This window comes from Scatophagus argus, chromosome 13 (genome assembly GCF_020382885.2).
Source record: "Scatophagus argus isolate fScaArg1 chromosome 13, fScaArg1.pri, whole genome shotgun sequence".
NCBI classification, from domain to species: domain Eukaryota; kingdom Metazoa; phylum Chordata; class Actinopteri; family Scatophagidae; genus Scatophagus; species Scatophagus argus.
The window spans coordinates 11704885-11719859 of record NC_058505.1 but is presented as its reverse complement, the minus strand read 5'-3'; the positions used below and the strand labels follow the sequence as shown (position 1 = coordinate 11719859).

General features: G+C 39.4%; 1 protein-coding gene across 4 annotated transcripts in view; it reads left to right on the top strand.

Moving 5' to 3' along the window:
* tnn (tenascin N) overlaps window positions 1-14975 on the top strand; it is a 47958-nt gene that overhangs the window by 19756 nt on the left and 13227 nt on the right. For all 4 annotated transcript variants that reach the window (XM_046407527.1, XM_046407523.1, XM_046407526.1 and 1 more), the window contains 6 exons: window positions 23-397; window positions 4601-4734; window positions 4853-4982; window positions 6929-7111; window positions 7348-7437; window positions 13395-13658. In XM_046407527.1, coding sequence (XP_046263483.1) covers window positions 23-397; window positions 4601-4734; window positions 4853-4982; window positions 6929-7111; window positions 7348-7437; window positions 13395-13658 — 1176 coding nt within the window. The remainder of the gene's footprint in view (window positions 1-22; window positions 398-4600; window positions 4735-4852; window positions 4983-6928; window positions 7112-7347; window positions 7438-13394; window positions 13659-14975) is intronic.

The window sequence follows — 14975 nt, the reverse complement described above, 5'->3', positions numbered from 1 at the left end:
GCTTTTCAACCTTCCTTCTCAGGGGTGGACACAGGCTGTAGTGGCCATGGTACCTACCAACACGACACCTGCAGCTGTCTCTGTAACCCGGGATGGGAAGGCCCAGATTGCTCCGTGTCCTCCTGCCCCGACGAGTGCAATGACAACGGCCGATGTGTGGATGGGAAGTGTGTGTGCCATCAGGGCTACATGGGAGAAGACTGCAGCCAGCTCATGTGTCCAGACAACTGCAATGACAAGGGACACTGCGTGGATGGAAAATGTGTGTGTTTCCCTCACTTCACTGGTGAGGACTGCAGTGTCCAGAAGTGTCCCAACGACTGCATCGGTAACGGCCGGTGTGTGGATGGCAAGTGCATCTGTGATGAAGGCTTCTATGGGGAAGACTGTTCATTAGGTAAGCTGTACAGTGCTTACTTAATTTTATATGTTTGATTCCTGCATACATACAGAGCATTTATGCAGGTTTTTCTTGCTGTGGGCAGTTCTTAAACAAGATACCAGCAACATTTTCGACATGTCCCGCAGAGATTAATGGTGTCTGAGTAAGCATATTCCATTATGGTATTTTTTATGGATAAGTGATATATCTGGGGTGCAGCATAATAAGATTTTATGACCCAAGCTTGCATTTAGTTTGATCTGTGTTTCTCATGAGAATTAGCATTCACATTTCACATTTTTATTAGTCACCTCTATGACTCTTCTGACATTTAAGCTGTGAATATTAACTACTGTCTCATGGAAAACACAGATGCTACAAAGGAGCTCTGGGACCATTAAAATATAACACTTGCCCCCAACGCTCAGGTCACCATCATATAAATTTCCTTTCTGTATCATTTAGTAAACATTTTTTGGATCTAACTGGATGAATTCTTAGTACTTGTAGCAGTGTAGTTGTGCTTGTACCAGCTTATGAGCTGACATCTGTTTGATTAATGATACGTCATCCTTGTATTATCAACTTAATGGCAATGGGCCTTTTTTAAGAGCAGATATTTCAGTCTTTCAGGAAAAGCACAAATGTTACCAATAACATCAACCATGTCTCTGCTCTGTGTGTCCCAGGGGACAATGACAGCATGACAGAGAGCTAGTATCCACAAAACCAGGATCCTAACTGAAGCAGCTAAATGGAATTCAGCCATCATTAATCGTATTATTTACACCTCAGCTTTTTCTATTGTGGCATGTCAGTGAAACAGGTCACCTTACAGGTAACACCCAGAATATTCATGCAGGACTTTAACTAAATTTATGTGTTATTATGCATTCTTGAATCCAGTATTTGAATACTTTCAAATCCCTTATTAAATTCAATTAGGTTTACCTTTTAACATTTGCAAGCAAATAAAATAAAGTAATTAATAACTACAACACTAAGAGCTGCACATTCAATACAGATTCAATTAAAATTAAATGAGATGATAAACTAAACTGGGAGAGTCAATCAGCTAAATAATTTCTCTTGAGAAGTGTCACTGATCTGTTTCTGTTGTTGAACTACAAAAACATATACACATCATAGTCGTAGGCTGATGTTACAGACACCAGTGTGTAGAGTGCTATCCACAGTGAAATATTTAAATAAGGACTTAAAGGTAATTAGCAACAGCTAATATAATCTGCCTCTGGTGAAGTGTGATTGTAATCAAGGGTGGCAAAAAAAAAAAAAAAAAAAATCTTTTAATCTTTTCTAACATATAATGACTATAATTAGGAGATTATGACTGCTCCCTCAAAAAGCTTGTCGTCTTTTCTGTCAAATTTAATTCCTAACTATTTGCAATAAATGGTCAATGTCCTGACTGCAGAGTCTCTGAGTGACCTAAAGTTATGGCGGTTATCATGATGGCCATAGTGACCTACTTCAGTGGTATTTAAAGCATGTCTCCAACAGTTATTTCAGATATAGCAGCTGATGGTGCCCTTTCAGTCTGCTGACCCTGTAAGTGCTGACAGCTATGGCCTGCGGATGACATCGGGTCACATAATGTGATTCCACAGGAATATACACAAGAACAACCATCAGTCTTTGGGGCTCCATGTAGTTTTTACCAAACAGAAGAACCATCACCTTCTTTGCTAAATGTACTGCTCACCAAACCACTATTACTGTACTGCCTCAGGTGCAGAGTACAAAATTGCATTTTATGGCAATTTAAGGCCGGGCAAGCAGAAAGGAGAGCAGCAACAGCAAGTCATAATTCACAAAGTTCATACTGTGACACTCATTTCTGAAGAGATTTTGAAAATTGCGCTGCAGGTGAAAGATACAAAACTCTGCATTTTCAACGCTTGTCTTTTGGACCGCAAAAGAAGTTTATTCTATGGCAGCATGGATTGAGTGACTCCACCAAAAGAAGCTCTACAACCGGTTTCAGGTCCTGAATCACAGTAGAAACTAGACTAAGAGTGTAAACGGTTCATTCTTCACAGTAGCAGGTCAGCTGTGTCAAAGCCTTGATGGTGATTTCGTTTCTTCAAGCTGTGTTTCGCTCTGTAGAGGCAGAGAATAGCTTGAGACAGATCTGCAGCTTTGTGTGTAGGTGCTGTTGAATGGAGCCCAACATCAATAGTGGCACCGTGTCAGAGGAAAAGTCAGTGAGGAAGGGAAAGTGGGAGGTAAGAAAAAAAAACACATTGTGTTGATTTTAGGTGTTAGTAATAATAGTGATAATAAGCGCTAGGAGAAAAAGAGCAAAAAAGCAAAACCATTGAGACAGTCTTTGTTTTATCTGGCTACTTGCCATTTCAGCACCTGGCTGATGGATGTCAATCTGCTCTGTGGGTGAGGGCGGCAACATGACTCTCAAAGTACGGGTTTAGGTTTGCTGAACATCCACTATAGTGCACTTTCATTCCTTCCCATTGATGTTGCCATGTGGTCTAGAGAAGCAATGGTGCTTTAAATGTGAAAATATTTTTGTATCCTGAACTCTTGTCAATCCATTAGATTACAGGAAAAAAAAAAGTTTAACAGTCACATCTAAGAAGGTAATCTTGGTATAATATGGGTGAGATTATTAAAAGTGAGCATAGTAACTTAGTTATATCAACACAATGTAGATGTTTTGGATTTACTATTCTTATCATGGCTTCTTGTCTCAGAAATATTCCTTTTCTTTTATGCATGTATTTAAAGAGATAATGTTCAATGTAATGTAACTTTGAATTTTTTTGTCCTCAAATGTGTAGGTGAATGAGCTCAGAGACTTCCAGATTCCTAATTCTCACTTGAAATTTCTATAAGCAGATGGGCAACTTATAAAAGATGATAGGACTCAGAAGAAGAACAAAAAAGAAGTTTATTGAGTTCCCATTTCATTTTGTGAATCGGAGAAGAAACAAATCACTCTTAGTTTTCACATTCTCACATCTTACTATGTTAATTTATTCACCCAGCTGTTCTGAAATATCGTTTGAGGGTAAAGATTGTTGACAGTCGTGCTTAGAATAGCAACAGGGGGACATTAACTGCTGCTGGATGGAAAAGGATTGCTACAACCTAGGAAAAAAACACATTTAAGCTTCCTGACTTTACCTTGTGGAACAGCATCTGAACCTGATATGAATTCCTGCACTGACATAGTTATGGCAGGCTCTTTCACCACTCTTACTCCTTCACTTTTTCCCCTTGAAATATGCTTACGTTTGTGTATACTGCTGTGCTTCTCCAAACGTACCACCTCCTACCATTTATTTCTCTGGAAAGCCTTGTTCCCCCACACTGCTGACTTGCCGTCTCCTGTCTTTTGGCTACTGTTTTGTTATTGTACTTCCCCGTAGTTATATACCTTCTTATTCACTCCCTGCCATATTTTTCCATCATCTCCATTGAAGCCTTTGTACAACCACTGAATTTTTTTTTTTCTCCAATTTCCATCTCAGGTTTGGGCACAAACCTCAGAGTTCAGAATAGTGCATTACTCTTGACTGGTTCAGGATCCTCTTACACAGCATTAGAGGGACAGATTGGCACCATTAAAGAAAGAAATTATGAAAACATTATGACGTGACAGTGTTAGACGTCTTTTCACCTTACAGGAAGCCATTGTGTGTCTGTTTTTAACATTGGGGTTTGATTTATTTAGAAAAAGAAAGTTTTGAAAATCTGCATTGAACAATAATGAGCAGTTCATGTGTTCTATGTAACAATGTTAGTATGGAAATGTGGCGTGTTTTGGCCAAGGAAATGACAAACAAGAGAAGAGGGTTGCAGTCAGATTTTTATTTGTTATTTTAATAGATCAGCATAAACTTACCTTACAAATTTAATTATCATTTTGTGAATATTTATTTAGTTTAATAAGTCTGCACTGCCAAACAACAGAATTAATTCAACTGTGACCAGAAACTCTGAAAGTCTTTTTATTAAGATGTTTTGCTCACAGTATTTCAAGCACATTTCAAGTCTGTGCAAGGTGATTTTTTATTGAATTGTGATGAAATGTCCACCAGGGTGAAAGGCATAATGAAAACAGAAAGAAAATGACAAAGGGTCTCAGTCAAGAAAGCAATTAAAGTAATAGAACATTGTATTAAAATGTACAATAACCTCTATTAAACTTTGTCCCCCTGTCTCCCTCTCTCTCAGTCCTTGGCCCTCAGGGTCTGCGGTTGGTCCAGTTGACTGACGTCTCTCTCCTGGTTGAGTGGGAGTCAGTTCGTGGAGCAGAGTATTACATTTTAACATATCATCCCAAAGACGATGAAAGCGCCTTGCAGCAAGTAGGTTTTTTTTTTTGTTTGTTTTTTTTTTTACTTTTTTGGGGAAAATTAGTAATTACACCGAATAAAAGAGACCTACATGTCTAAAGCACCTTTGTTGCAACATGCTGTATCCTAGGTTAAGGTTCCCAACACAGAGAACTCCTACCTCATCACAGGACTGTCCCCTGGGGTCACCTACATCGTCCAAGTATATGCTGTCATCAAAGAAATACAAAGTGAAGCAGACAAGATTGAAGCTACCACAGGTAAGTACAGACCACTGTGATCAGTATTGAAAAATATGAGTGGGGACTCGAAATGAGTGCTTCTTCTGACTAAATGAGCACAAAGCAGAATAAGATCTATTTCTGGTGAAGTGGAATGGAGCTGAATGCAGCATGTTGCTCTTAAATGTGTTGGTGGTTCGGGGCAAAGGCACATGTGACCTATTAAAGACTCATGTGGCAGGGAGACCAGGTATGGCCTGCAGGTCTGGGGGATTTACTTAAATTTTCTGTGGATTAAATGGTCACATTTGAGGTCAAACATAGGCACAAGTCTGATTAGGCATGAAAACAATATGTTAGACCCGTAAATGATTAGAGGAAGGAGGTGTTTAAGAAACTTAGGAAAGAGGCAAGTACATGGCAGAAGGATATATTTCAAGTGTTGCAGACTGTGAACAACAACACTATTTGATATCACTTAAATTACTTTCAGTGAATTGTGTAAGATAAGGAGAACTTTTTCCTCTGTTTAAATCTACTGTGTGTGTTTTTACACAAATGCTATGCTAAGAAAGCAACGAACAAACTGAGGCCTGTCATTACTAAGTGTTTCATTAAGCACTGGTTTGTTACCCATCAAATCTAAAGATAATTACAAGGAAATGACTCCACGGATGTGTTTAAGGGAAAGAGGACTTGCTTGCAGATGTGTGGTAGAGACAGATGTGAAGAGAAGGAGATTACTAGACCAGGCTGGTGGGCGCAAGTAAGACGGACAGAGATTGAGTAAGACTCTAATGTGTGGTTAGCCTGGTTAGTCATGGAAAACCTCACAGAGCATGGCATTCCCACATGGACATGAGAAAACACGCCATCATCTGGCTTATGGTAGTGTGTATGCAGCATGAGGCAGACATTTCACTGGTTACATAGTTTTCAACTTCAAACAACAGCCTACTTCAAAAGGCCTTAAGAGAATGGTTTTTTTTTTCCCATGCAAAAACACACAAGTCAGCATAAAAAAAATGCCAACCCTTTTTATTTAGTACCATTTGTTTTGTTTGATGGTTTAGATCTGTTTCTTTCCACCATATGCTGCAAATTCAGAAAACCCTCATGGTTAGGCTAATATTCTAAATGGTACCTATATCTGCACATGCATGCATGTTACATGTATTTCATATATTTATGTAGTGACATATGTGTGGAAAAAGACGTAATCCCTCTAGTCCTTGGCAATTACCCACCTTTAATACCTCTGACTCACAGGATCACAGAGGTAGGTTCAGCCAGTACTTTATTAATGAAATGCATTAAATGAGATGGAGTATTAAGCAATAAGCAATCATTCAATAGTTACATTGCTATTTTATATAATTCACAATTTCTGCATACCTTAACGAAATATTAATTTAGTAGTTTATTAATTTAGTTGAGTGTGGTGGTATGTGTTTTCACAATTAAAGCCATACTATGTAACTTTGACTGAACAATAGACAACTGTGGCCACAACTCTCTATCATCAGGTAGTTCAGAGTAAAGTCAAGTCAGCAAAATGACTCACTAGTGCAACACAGCGTTATAATGATTGCTAACATTAGCCTACATTGGTCATTATAAGTTGCTCATACCAGACTAAGGTTGTTTCAATCTCTAAAATCTACTGACTTTAGCAAGGTTGTGTTTTATTGCTTATGAATTTAACTTTTTGTTTGACATTTCAGTGAAGATACTATCTACAGTATGTGGTAGGAAAAGGACTAACTTGTTGATATTTTGATTATATTTCTTAATGGCCAACAGGTAAATTCCTGTGTGGCCTCCCTCACCAAGAGGGTTACATTTCAGGGAGGTATAATCCATTGTCTAGCTCAAGGGCATGGGAGCAGAGCGGGGCAGATGCTTGTGATTAAAGGGGCTTTAATGCAGGGTCACCTCTGTATACCGAGTTCCATCTTGTCTTTCAACACTTGGATCCTTCCCAGATGTCTCAGCTATTGATGAGATCCGAGTTCTTGGCCAGACAGAAGTTACTATCCATGTGGACTGGAAGAACCCACAAGCTGAGGTGGATCACTTCAGGCTCACACACACTGACCCCGCAGGACAGGAGGAGGAGCTGAACGTACAGAGGAGCCAGGAGGCACGCACCAAACACACCATTGTGGGTAAGTGTTGGAACAGCCAGAAGATGTGCCTGTAATATGTATTACAAATACATTACAGTATTCCCTAAATGTTGTCATAATTTACCTCTCAATATTAAATCTTTTAAATCTTAATCTTTATTATTTATTCTCCTTGCCATGTGTTGTAACAGTAGCATTGAATATCATAGCAGTACAAACTGCATTCCATTAAAATGTTCCCATTTAAAAGTTTAGAAAATGTGGTGTTTGTGCAGGTCTGTTCCCAGGAACAGAGTACCAGATCTCAGTGCAGGCCATCAAAGGAACGACTGAGGGAAAATCTTCCTCTGTCTCTGGTGCCACAGGTCAGTGTTAACACATAAGTCTTCACCATCCACTTAACATTTTAACTGTGTTAATTGTGCAAATCATTTAATGTGTTACTCAGGGAACAGTGCTTTAGCAAATTATTGGCATGCACAAAATGGGCCCAATTTCCCTCAAATGGACAACTGCTGGATGGAAATTGCAAAGAATATGCGTTTGTGCTGCCATTGACTGTCTCAGTTGGATGACACTCAAGATGATAGATCAGCCACATGTGGAAGTGAAACACATTAAATAAACAGTGACGAAAATCCATATTCCACTTAGTTTTGAATCAAAGACAACTCTTAGCTTTTGTCAATCCACCTATAATTCACCAGCGGTCAGGACCTAATAGAAAATTTTTTTTTGTATTATGCGCCATACACAACACTGACTTGCTATGCGATGCAATGTCCATACACAGCCAGAGGTAATCGCATGATGAATACAGTCAATGGGCACGATTATGGGTTAATGATGGACGACTGGAATTTACAGGCTAATAACCTGGACAGGTCCTAATGGCTGTGGTGAGCCTGGTCAACAAAAAGAAACACGATATGAGTGGTGTAAAAGCTCCCTGATTGTTGAGGTGAGATGGGCCATAATTCAGAGTCCATATGTTGGATTTGAATGTTGTGGCATTGAGTTGCATGCATTTGGTCTGACTATGTTCTGGACTGGACTTTAAGGACGTGAGGAGGAATTCATTTTACAGTTTCACTTTAGCCCTGGCATTCAGTGGCTTTGAAGTTATTATTGAAGTGACTGACAAATGGTCCACAATGGCTTGGCAGATCTTCAGTTGCTGCCATTATTCTGCTCGTTTGTGCTTTGTTATTTTTCTACTTTTCTGTCTTTTTTAATTTCCCTTCCTTTATTTCCTCCTTCACCTTTGCTCTACTCCACCCCCAGAGCTCACTCGGTTCAAAAGCAGTCTCAAGGTTGATGGCGCTTTGTTTCTTAGACCCTCAGGCAGCCAATTTAATGGTTTTTAGTCATCAGTGGTAGCTAGGTACTTTCAGCACTCAGGTGCTCAAGGGCCCCTGTCACTGCTAATCCTTTTTTCTGTGTGTGAGTGCGTCACCTACTCATGTAGTAATTGCATGTGTGTGTGTGTGTGTGTGTCTGTATGAGTATGTGTACTAATCTACACCAGACAGACAGTGGCTTGTCTCCACTCCAGTAGCTACAATCCTTCATTTTAGGTGTTTCAAAAAAAAAAGGCTTAGAGGTGACTGAGGAGGATAGTCCCCAGCTCCGTTTGCCAGCAAGAATGCAGCGGTTTCATGATGACTGGCATGGGGCAACATAGAGCACATTTACCTATTATCTCACCGAACATGCTGGTTCCAATGCAAACAGCATGTTCGGTTATATGCAGCATGAGATAAAAAGAATATGAGGACTGAATGTAGACATTGCAATAACAATAAAGAAGAAAAGGACAGTAAATGCTACGCTTAAAGCAAGAAATAAGTAAAAGTGAGGTATAATAGGAGAACACAGGAACAATAAAGATACACTGAGAAATGAAGACATTTATAGGAATATCAAGAGCGAGAATAAGGTGGGATATTAAAATAATGGGCCACAAAGAGACAATTTCAGCGACATTGTGTAGCAGTATGCAATGCGTTACTGTATAGCGACTGTATGACTCCCTACATCATAGAAGCTATTACACTTCCTCCACATTTTTATCATCCATCTTCTTTTCTCTTTCTCACTTTTCTCTGCCTCAATTCTCTTTAAATTTTTCTTATAATATTTTGTTCACACTTTTACAGTCCCTCTTGACTTGCTCCCATTAAAAATCGAAACTCGGATTAGTTCAGTTTAAGTTGTTTCTTCATCAACTAAGCTGTTTTTTTTTCACATTGCTGTGAACTGTGCTGAACATGGCGTTAGTATCTGCTATGGCTTTGTACTTTGTTAAATGTGAAGACAGGAGTGGACAGTATAATGTATCTAGTTATTGAATTACACTTTTTAATTTAATATTCATGACTAGGGTGTCACATGTGCATCCAGTGTGGCTTTGTGTGGCTCTGTTGATCATCCTCTCTCAGCCTGCGATACGCTGAAATTATGCTGTCTTGCAGTAAATGTAAAATTGTGTGTGTGTGCACGTGTGTGTACGTGTGAGATTCTCTGGATGGCTGTATGACATCCTTTAACTGCCAATCAGTTCCAGACTGAAATAATTTAATGACAGCTAACATTTCAGAAAACACCAGAACCAAAAGGATTTCTGCTTGGAACAGACATTTCACAGTCACTAACCTGCCAAAAGATTATAAGGCATATAAACACAACATACCACGGCTGCTGCTGCTGATTTAGATTCAATAAAGTCACCACCGAGGCCTGTATAACCAAAAGCAGATGGTCTTGGCCTCTTGATGGAGGACTTGAATGTTTAGTCTTCATGTTATCTGGACACACTATAGCACCTTGTGTGTCCCCAGTGGGAGTACCCTGCCTGCTCAGACTTGTCCATCACTGTTTTCTAAACCAACTCTGTACAGTCGATGACAGAAAAAAAACAAGTGAAAATGTGACATTTGTCTTGTAATTCCAGTATATTGGTGTAGTAAGAGAACATGCTGAGCATGTGCATGAATACATGCAGTATGTACAGGCAAGTCTCTGTGGCAAAAGGATATAAAAAAAGATACTGCATGGAGGGGGATCTTCCATTAATGCCCGTAGTTGTGGCTGCATATCATAACGTGTAGATCTGTACTGAGGTAGGGCTTTTCTTTTTTATTTTAAGTACAAAATATCAAATTATACACACACACACACACATCATAACATTACTACCACATGAAAACAAGAACATTTAAAGAAGAGGGAAAAAAAGAAAGAAAACAAGAGGTATAAAGGTTTCCTGCTTGATGAGTAATAATATATTGATTATTTGTGTTGATTTGATAGTACAAGTCAAGGTTTAAAGGGCCAAGGATGTTTCTAAAATTGAAATTTTTATTCCAGCTGGTGAACTGGCATACTGATAATGATTTGATGATTTATGATGTCAAAAGGCGCCTTTCATGTGATCCACATCACACATATACTTTGAGAAGTGTCAGAACAGTAAGTAAGTTCTACCGTAAAGAATTATGAGCTGCTCATGGTACAAAGAGATTGTTGAACAAACACGAAGAAAAAACTATGGTAGCCAAGGGACTCTGCAACAAAACATATGTCACACCTGACGTACTGTAGTCTGTAAAACAGTGGCACCTATTTACGCATATTTTCCCTCTGCTCCATCCGCAGACGTACTGTATGGCTTCCACTGCAGTCAGGCTGTGAAGCTGTGTTGCTGTAAATGATGAAAGACAGCCTGTTGCTGTGCGCCTTGTGGTCGCAGCCTATGGTGTACATGCCAGCCATAATGGATAAGCTGTTTTCCAAGCGGCGCGAAACCACAGCTCGTGTTCTGTAGCCCGGTAGCCACTAGCTACACAGCTAGTGGGGTAGAACGTCTGGAGAAACTCAATCCATTATAGACTGAAACCTCAGAGCAAATGCAAGGCCCCCTTGGAAAGTTGTGCTTGGAAAAAGATCTTATAACGTCTAGAATACATCAGGTAGCCATAACAGCAACGATACTCCCTATAAGAGCAAAAGGGGCTGTACCAAAAGAGGTAGAAAGAAACCTTTGTTTTGAAGGAGAACAAGGCCTCCTTGATTACAACCTTCATTCAAATGGTTACAAACCAAATAACACTTTAAGATAACTTTTTAACTTTTAGTTTTAACTTTTTAACCAATCTGAAACCCATTTGTTTAATTTAACTTTGTTGAATTTAGAAGGCATCTGTCGCCACCGTTACTTTAGTTTATGCATCACAAACCTTAAGTGTGTAATAATTAATTTTAAGAAAAGGTTCATCTTTGTCAAACTGACTGCACAGCCAGAGGTTTTGCTTTGGCTATGTTGGCAAATAGCTTTTTGATTATTACATCTACAATTTTTAAATACATTATATAAAATAAAAGCCACTGCTAGTGTCACTAAAATGAAATTACTTCTAGTATGTAAGACAACCACTTCCAAGGTGATGCCATAATTCAAGATAGAAATATAGTGTGCCGAGGGGCCCATGCAGCCTGGTCCAGATGGGAAATTATTAGGTGTAATAGTAACAAGTACACTGTCTATATAAAATATTCACCATGCCACATATATTTTAAAGTAAAGGTTAACTTACAAAACATGTCATGTGTTAAGAACAGACCAATCAATCCGTTAACACACACAATGATGTTAGATTTATATTTTAATACATGTGTGATATCAAAATATTGAGAGATGGTTGCCAACATTCTATGTCAATGTGGATATACAAACTCATGAAAATATGTGTACATAAATGTGTTTTCCAACCAAAGGAGTGGATAGACGCTTTCTTGGCTCCCTTAGATCCTAGATCACTTGAGGCACTTAGACTACTGAATGACCCCTCATTTTTTGGCCTTGAGGGAAACACTCAATCCTAATAAAGTGGAGCTATTATAAATTCCTGCTGTGGTTTAGCTCTTGACAAACTGTCAAAGCAGCGCAGCCACAAGCTCAGAGAAGTGACAACAGGAGAGGAGAAGAGAAAAGAGGTTATATATTGTCAGACAGTTGCCATAGTGCCTTTCTTCTCTTGGATGCATCATCAATCAGTTTTCATGATGCAAACTGTGCACTGACATGAGACTGACCTCGACTGAGTTGCTGCCACAGAGGAATAATCCTAAATGATGATTGCTTTTACATTTCCCTTCACTTCCTCTGTATCTCTCTTACTACGCCTCTGTGACTTTTATCTTATGTCTCCCTTTCTCTTGGTCGCTCCCTCTCTTTTGGCTTTCATCAAGATTCCCTCGACAGAGACTGAACACCCAACCACACACCAACTGTTCTGTCTGAATCGTCCACATGTCTCCTGTGATTCCTCAAGTCCGCTGACTTTACAAACAGAGGCGTTGTGTTCTGCCATGTCCACTTCCAACTGCAGCTCATCCTGTGTAGTTCAGTGAAGACAGACAGTGGTTATGTGCTAGAACTTCACAGAGCCCTTCCTTTGAACCAGAATACAAATTCTCCTTTGGTACATCATCAGTGTCCATGCAAACCAAAATATGGTGTTTAGAAAAGCTTTACATGTCACATACACTCTGTGAGCTGACTGAAAAGGAAAGACAATCGGTGACATTTCTTATAAGTGATCCACAGTTCCTTCTTGCCAGACTCTTAACTCCCCAAAATCTTACCAGCCACATGCTGCTGTTCTGCTTTCGACTCCTCACTTACTTCTCCCACACCTGCAAATTTAATGCTGTTTTGGTGAAAGTCCAAACCCACCGCTTCTACTTTGATAAGAAAAACTCATGCCTGTTTCTTTCCAAGAAAAAAACACCAGCCCTTTCAGCGGGTGACAAAGAAGTAATGTATAAGTAGCCTATAGAAAGACTTCTTAGGGGATAGGTTGGGTCACCTGGGACAGCCATTCACAACAACAATCAACATTGTCTTATTTAACCATCACAATGGTCTTTTCCTACACTTGCGCGAGTCATTTTTGTAACCGTTATACTGATCACTGATCACTATAGAAGGCACTACAGAACAAGCTTTGTCATTTTGGTCCGAGGATCTGTCTTCTCTTTGTCAACTCGTCATTCTTTCCACTAGTTTTTAACAGCTTGTGCTGCTTACTCCTATTGTACCTGTTAGTACAGGTCGTCAGTTGTAGGGTTTGTGACAGTGTTTAATGTTTGTTTGTTCCTGCTTTCTTTCCACAACCACAATTTTTGAACCCGTGTGCTGTCATCTGACTGTTGCAGATATTTGTACTTCCTCCAATGTGGAGGAACTGGAAGGTGAACTCTTCATTTTTTATTTGTGTGCTTGTTTCTTATTTTTTTTTTTTTATCTCTTCCTCTTCAGACATTGATGCCCCTATCAACTTTGTCACCACTGAAGTAACAGAGGACACTGCCATAGTTTCATGGGATCAAGTCCAGGCAGAAATAGAGGGCTATATGTTGAGCTACACTTCTGCTGAGGGCTCAAGTGGTGAGATCCCTGTAGGACGTGACAGTACCTCATACCGGCTCATTGGCTTGAGGCCTGGAGTTCTCCATACCATCTACATCTGGGCCTTCAAAGGAGACAAAGTTAGCAGGAAGAGTTCAACAGAAGCTGAAACAGGTAAACTTTGAATGGGACCCCGGTTCACCAGAAATAATCAATCTTTTGTGCCACAACAGCAAAAGAGCTTCAAAGATGGCCTTTACTTAAATGTGGGAGAAATAAGTTGAAAGGGTGTGGTAAGTGATATGAAGTCAACAAGAAGGCTAGACATAACGTTAGAGCATTTCTGTTGTAACACAGTACCTCCGATATAGAAACAAAAGGTTTAATTCTCTTTACATTTTTTAATGGCTGAGGGTCCACACAATGACTTGCCAAACTCAGATCTCTCAGGTAGTGTTTGTGTTTTCTTCCTTTGTTACAGCCTGTGAACAGAAGGAAAGATGTTTTAAGTGTTTCTATTTCTTAAACTACTTTCTGTAAGATGCTCTTACCTCAAATAGCCTTTGTGTGCAATGCCTCAATCGTTTCCTTCTGGTCTTCTGTGTGCTGGCTTTCTGGACAATTTCCTTTATTGTTGGCATAAAGTAAAAAGCATCGAAGTTGACATTTTGCACTTACCACACTAACCCCTCTTTGCCTAAGTGCCAAGATGGAAACTTGAACTCTCACTGAAAAAAGGCTATTTAACATAATTAGGCCGGACACCTCACTGAAAGGTGGTTTAGTGTAGCCTGGGGCTGAATGTCTGTAAGAAGTTTGAGGAGAGCCAATTTTGCTTAGTCAATAAAGCCAGCTATTTTGTTTCTGCTATGTTCTCCTCTCTCTTAATCTTGGCTGCTGTGAAGCTGAGCAGCTGTTGCTGTCTGCTTGCTTTTATGTCACAGAAGAAAGGCGGCAGAAGAATGGTTTTGACTGCTGACTGGCGTATATCCAAAATGCTTTAAAAATTCAGTGGAACATGGGGACCAAAAAAGTGCGAGGGCTTTACTCAGTAGTGAAGGAACAAAGAGCTCCCACCTTTATAATGATGAAACTCCTAAATACCGACAGTGTAAATGTTTGATAAGTTCACAAATAGCCTGTACTTACTCTAATTAATAATTTATCATTAAGAACTTGTGGAGTTTCATCTTCAGTTTTAAAATCACCAGTTTTTTTTTGTTGTTGTTGTTTTGGAGAATTCAATCACTGAGAGGGATATAAAGCAGCAAAGAAACAAGACAATATATGTAATTCATCTGGAAGCCAAACCAGTGATATTGTATGAACAGTATCACTGGTTTAGAATTTTCTTAACCATAATAGTTTTCACCCACGCTCAGTTATTTGCAATAGTAGTTTGCATGTTCTTCAATTAACATAGCTCATAGTGTACTTATAGCACATCTGCTTACATAACAATCTGATATGACATCAAACTTGGATTCAAGA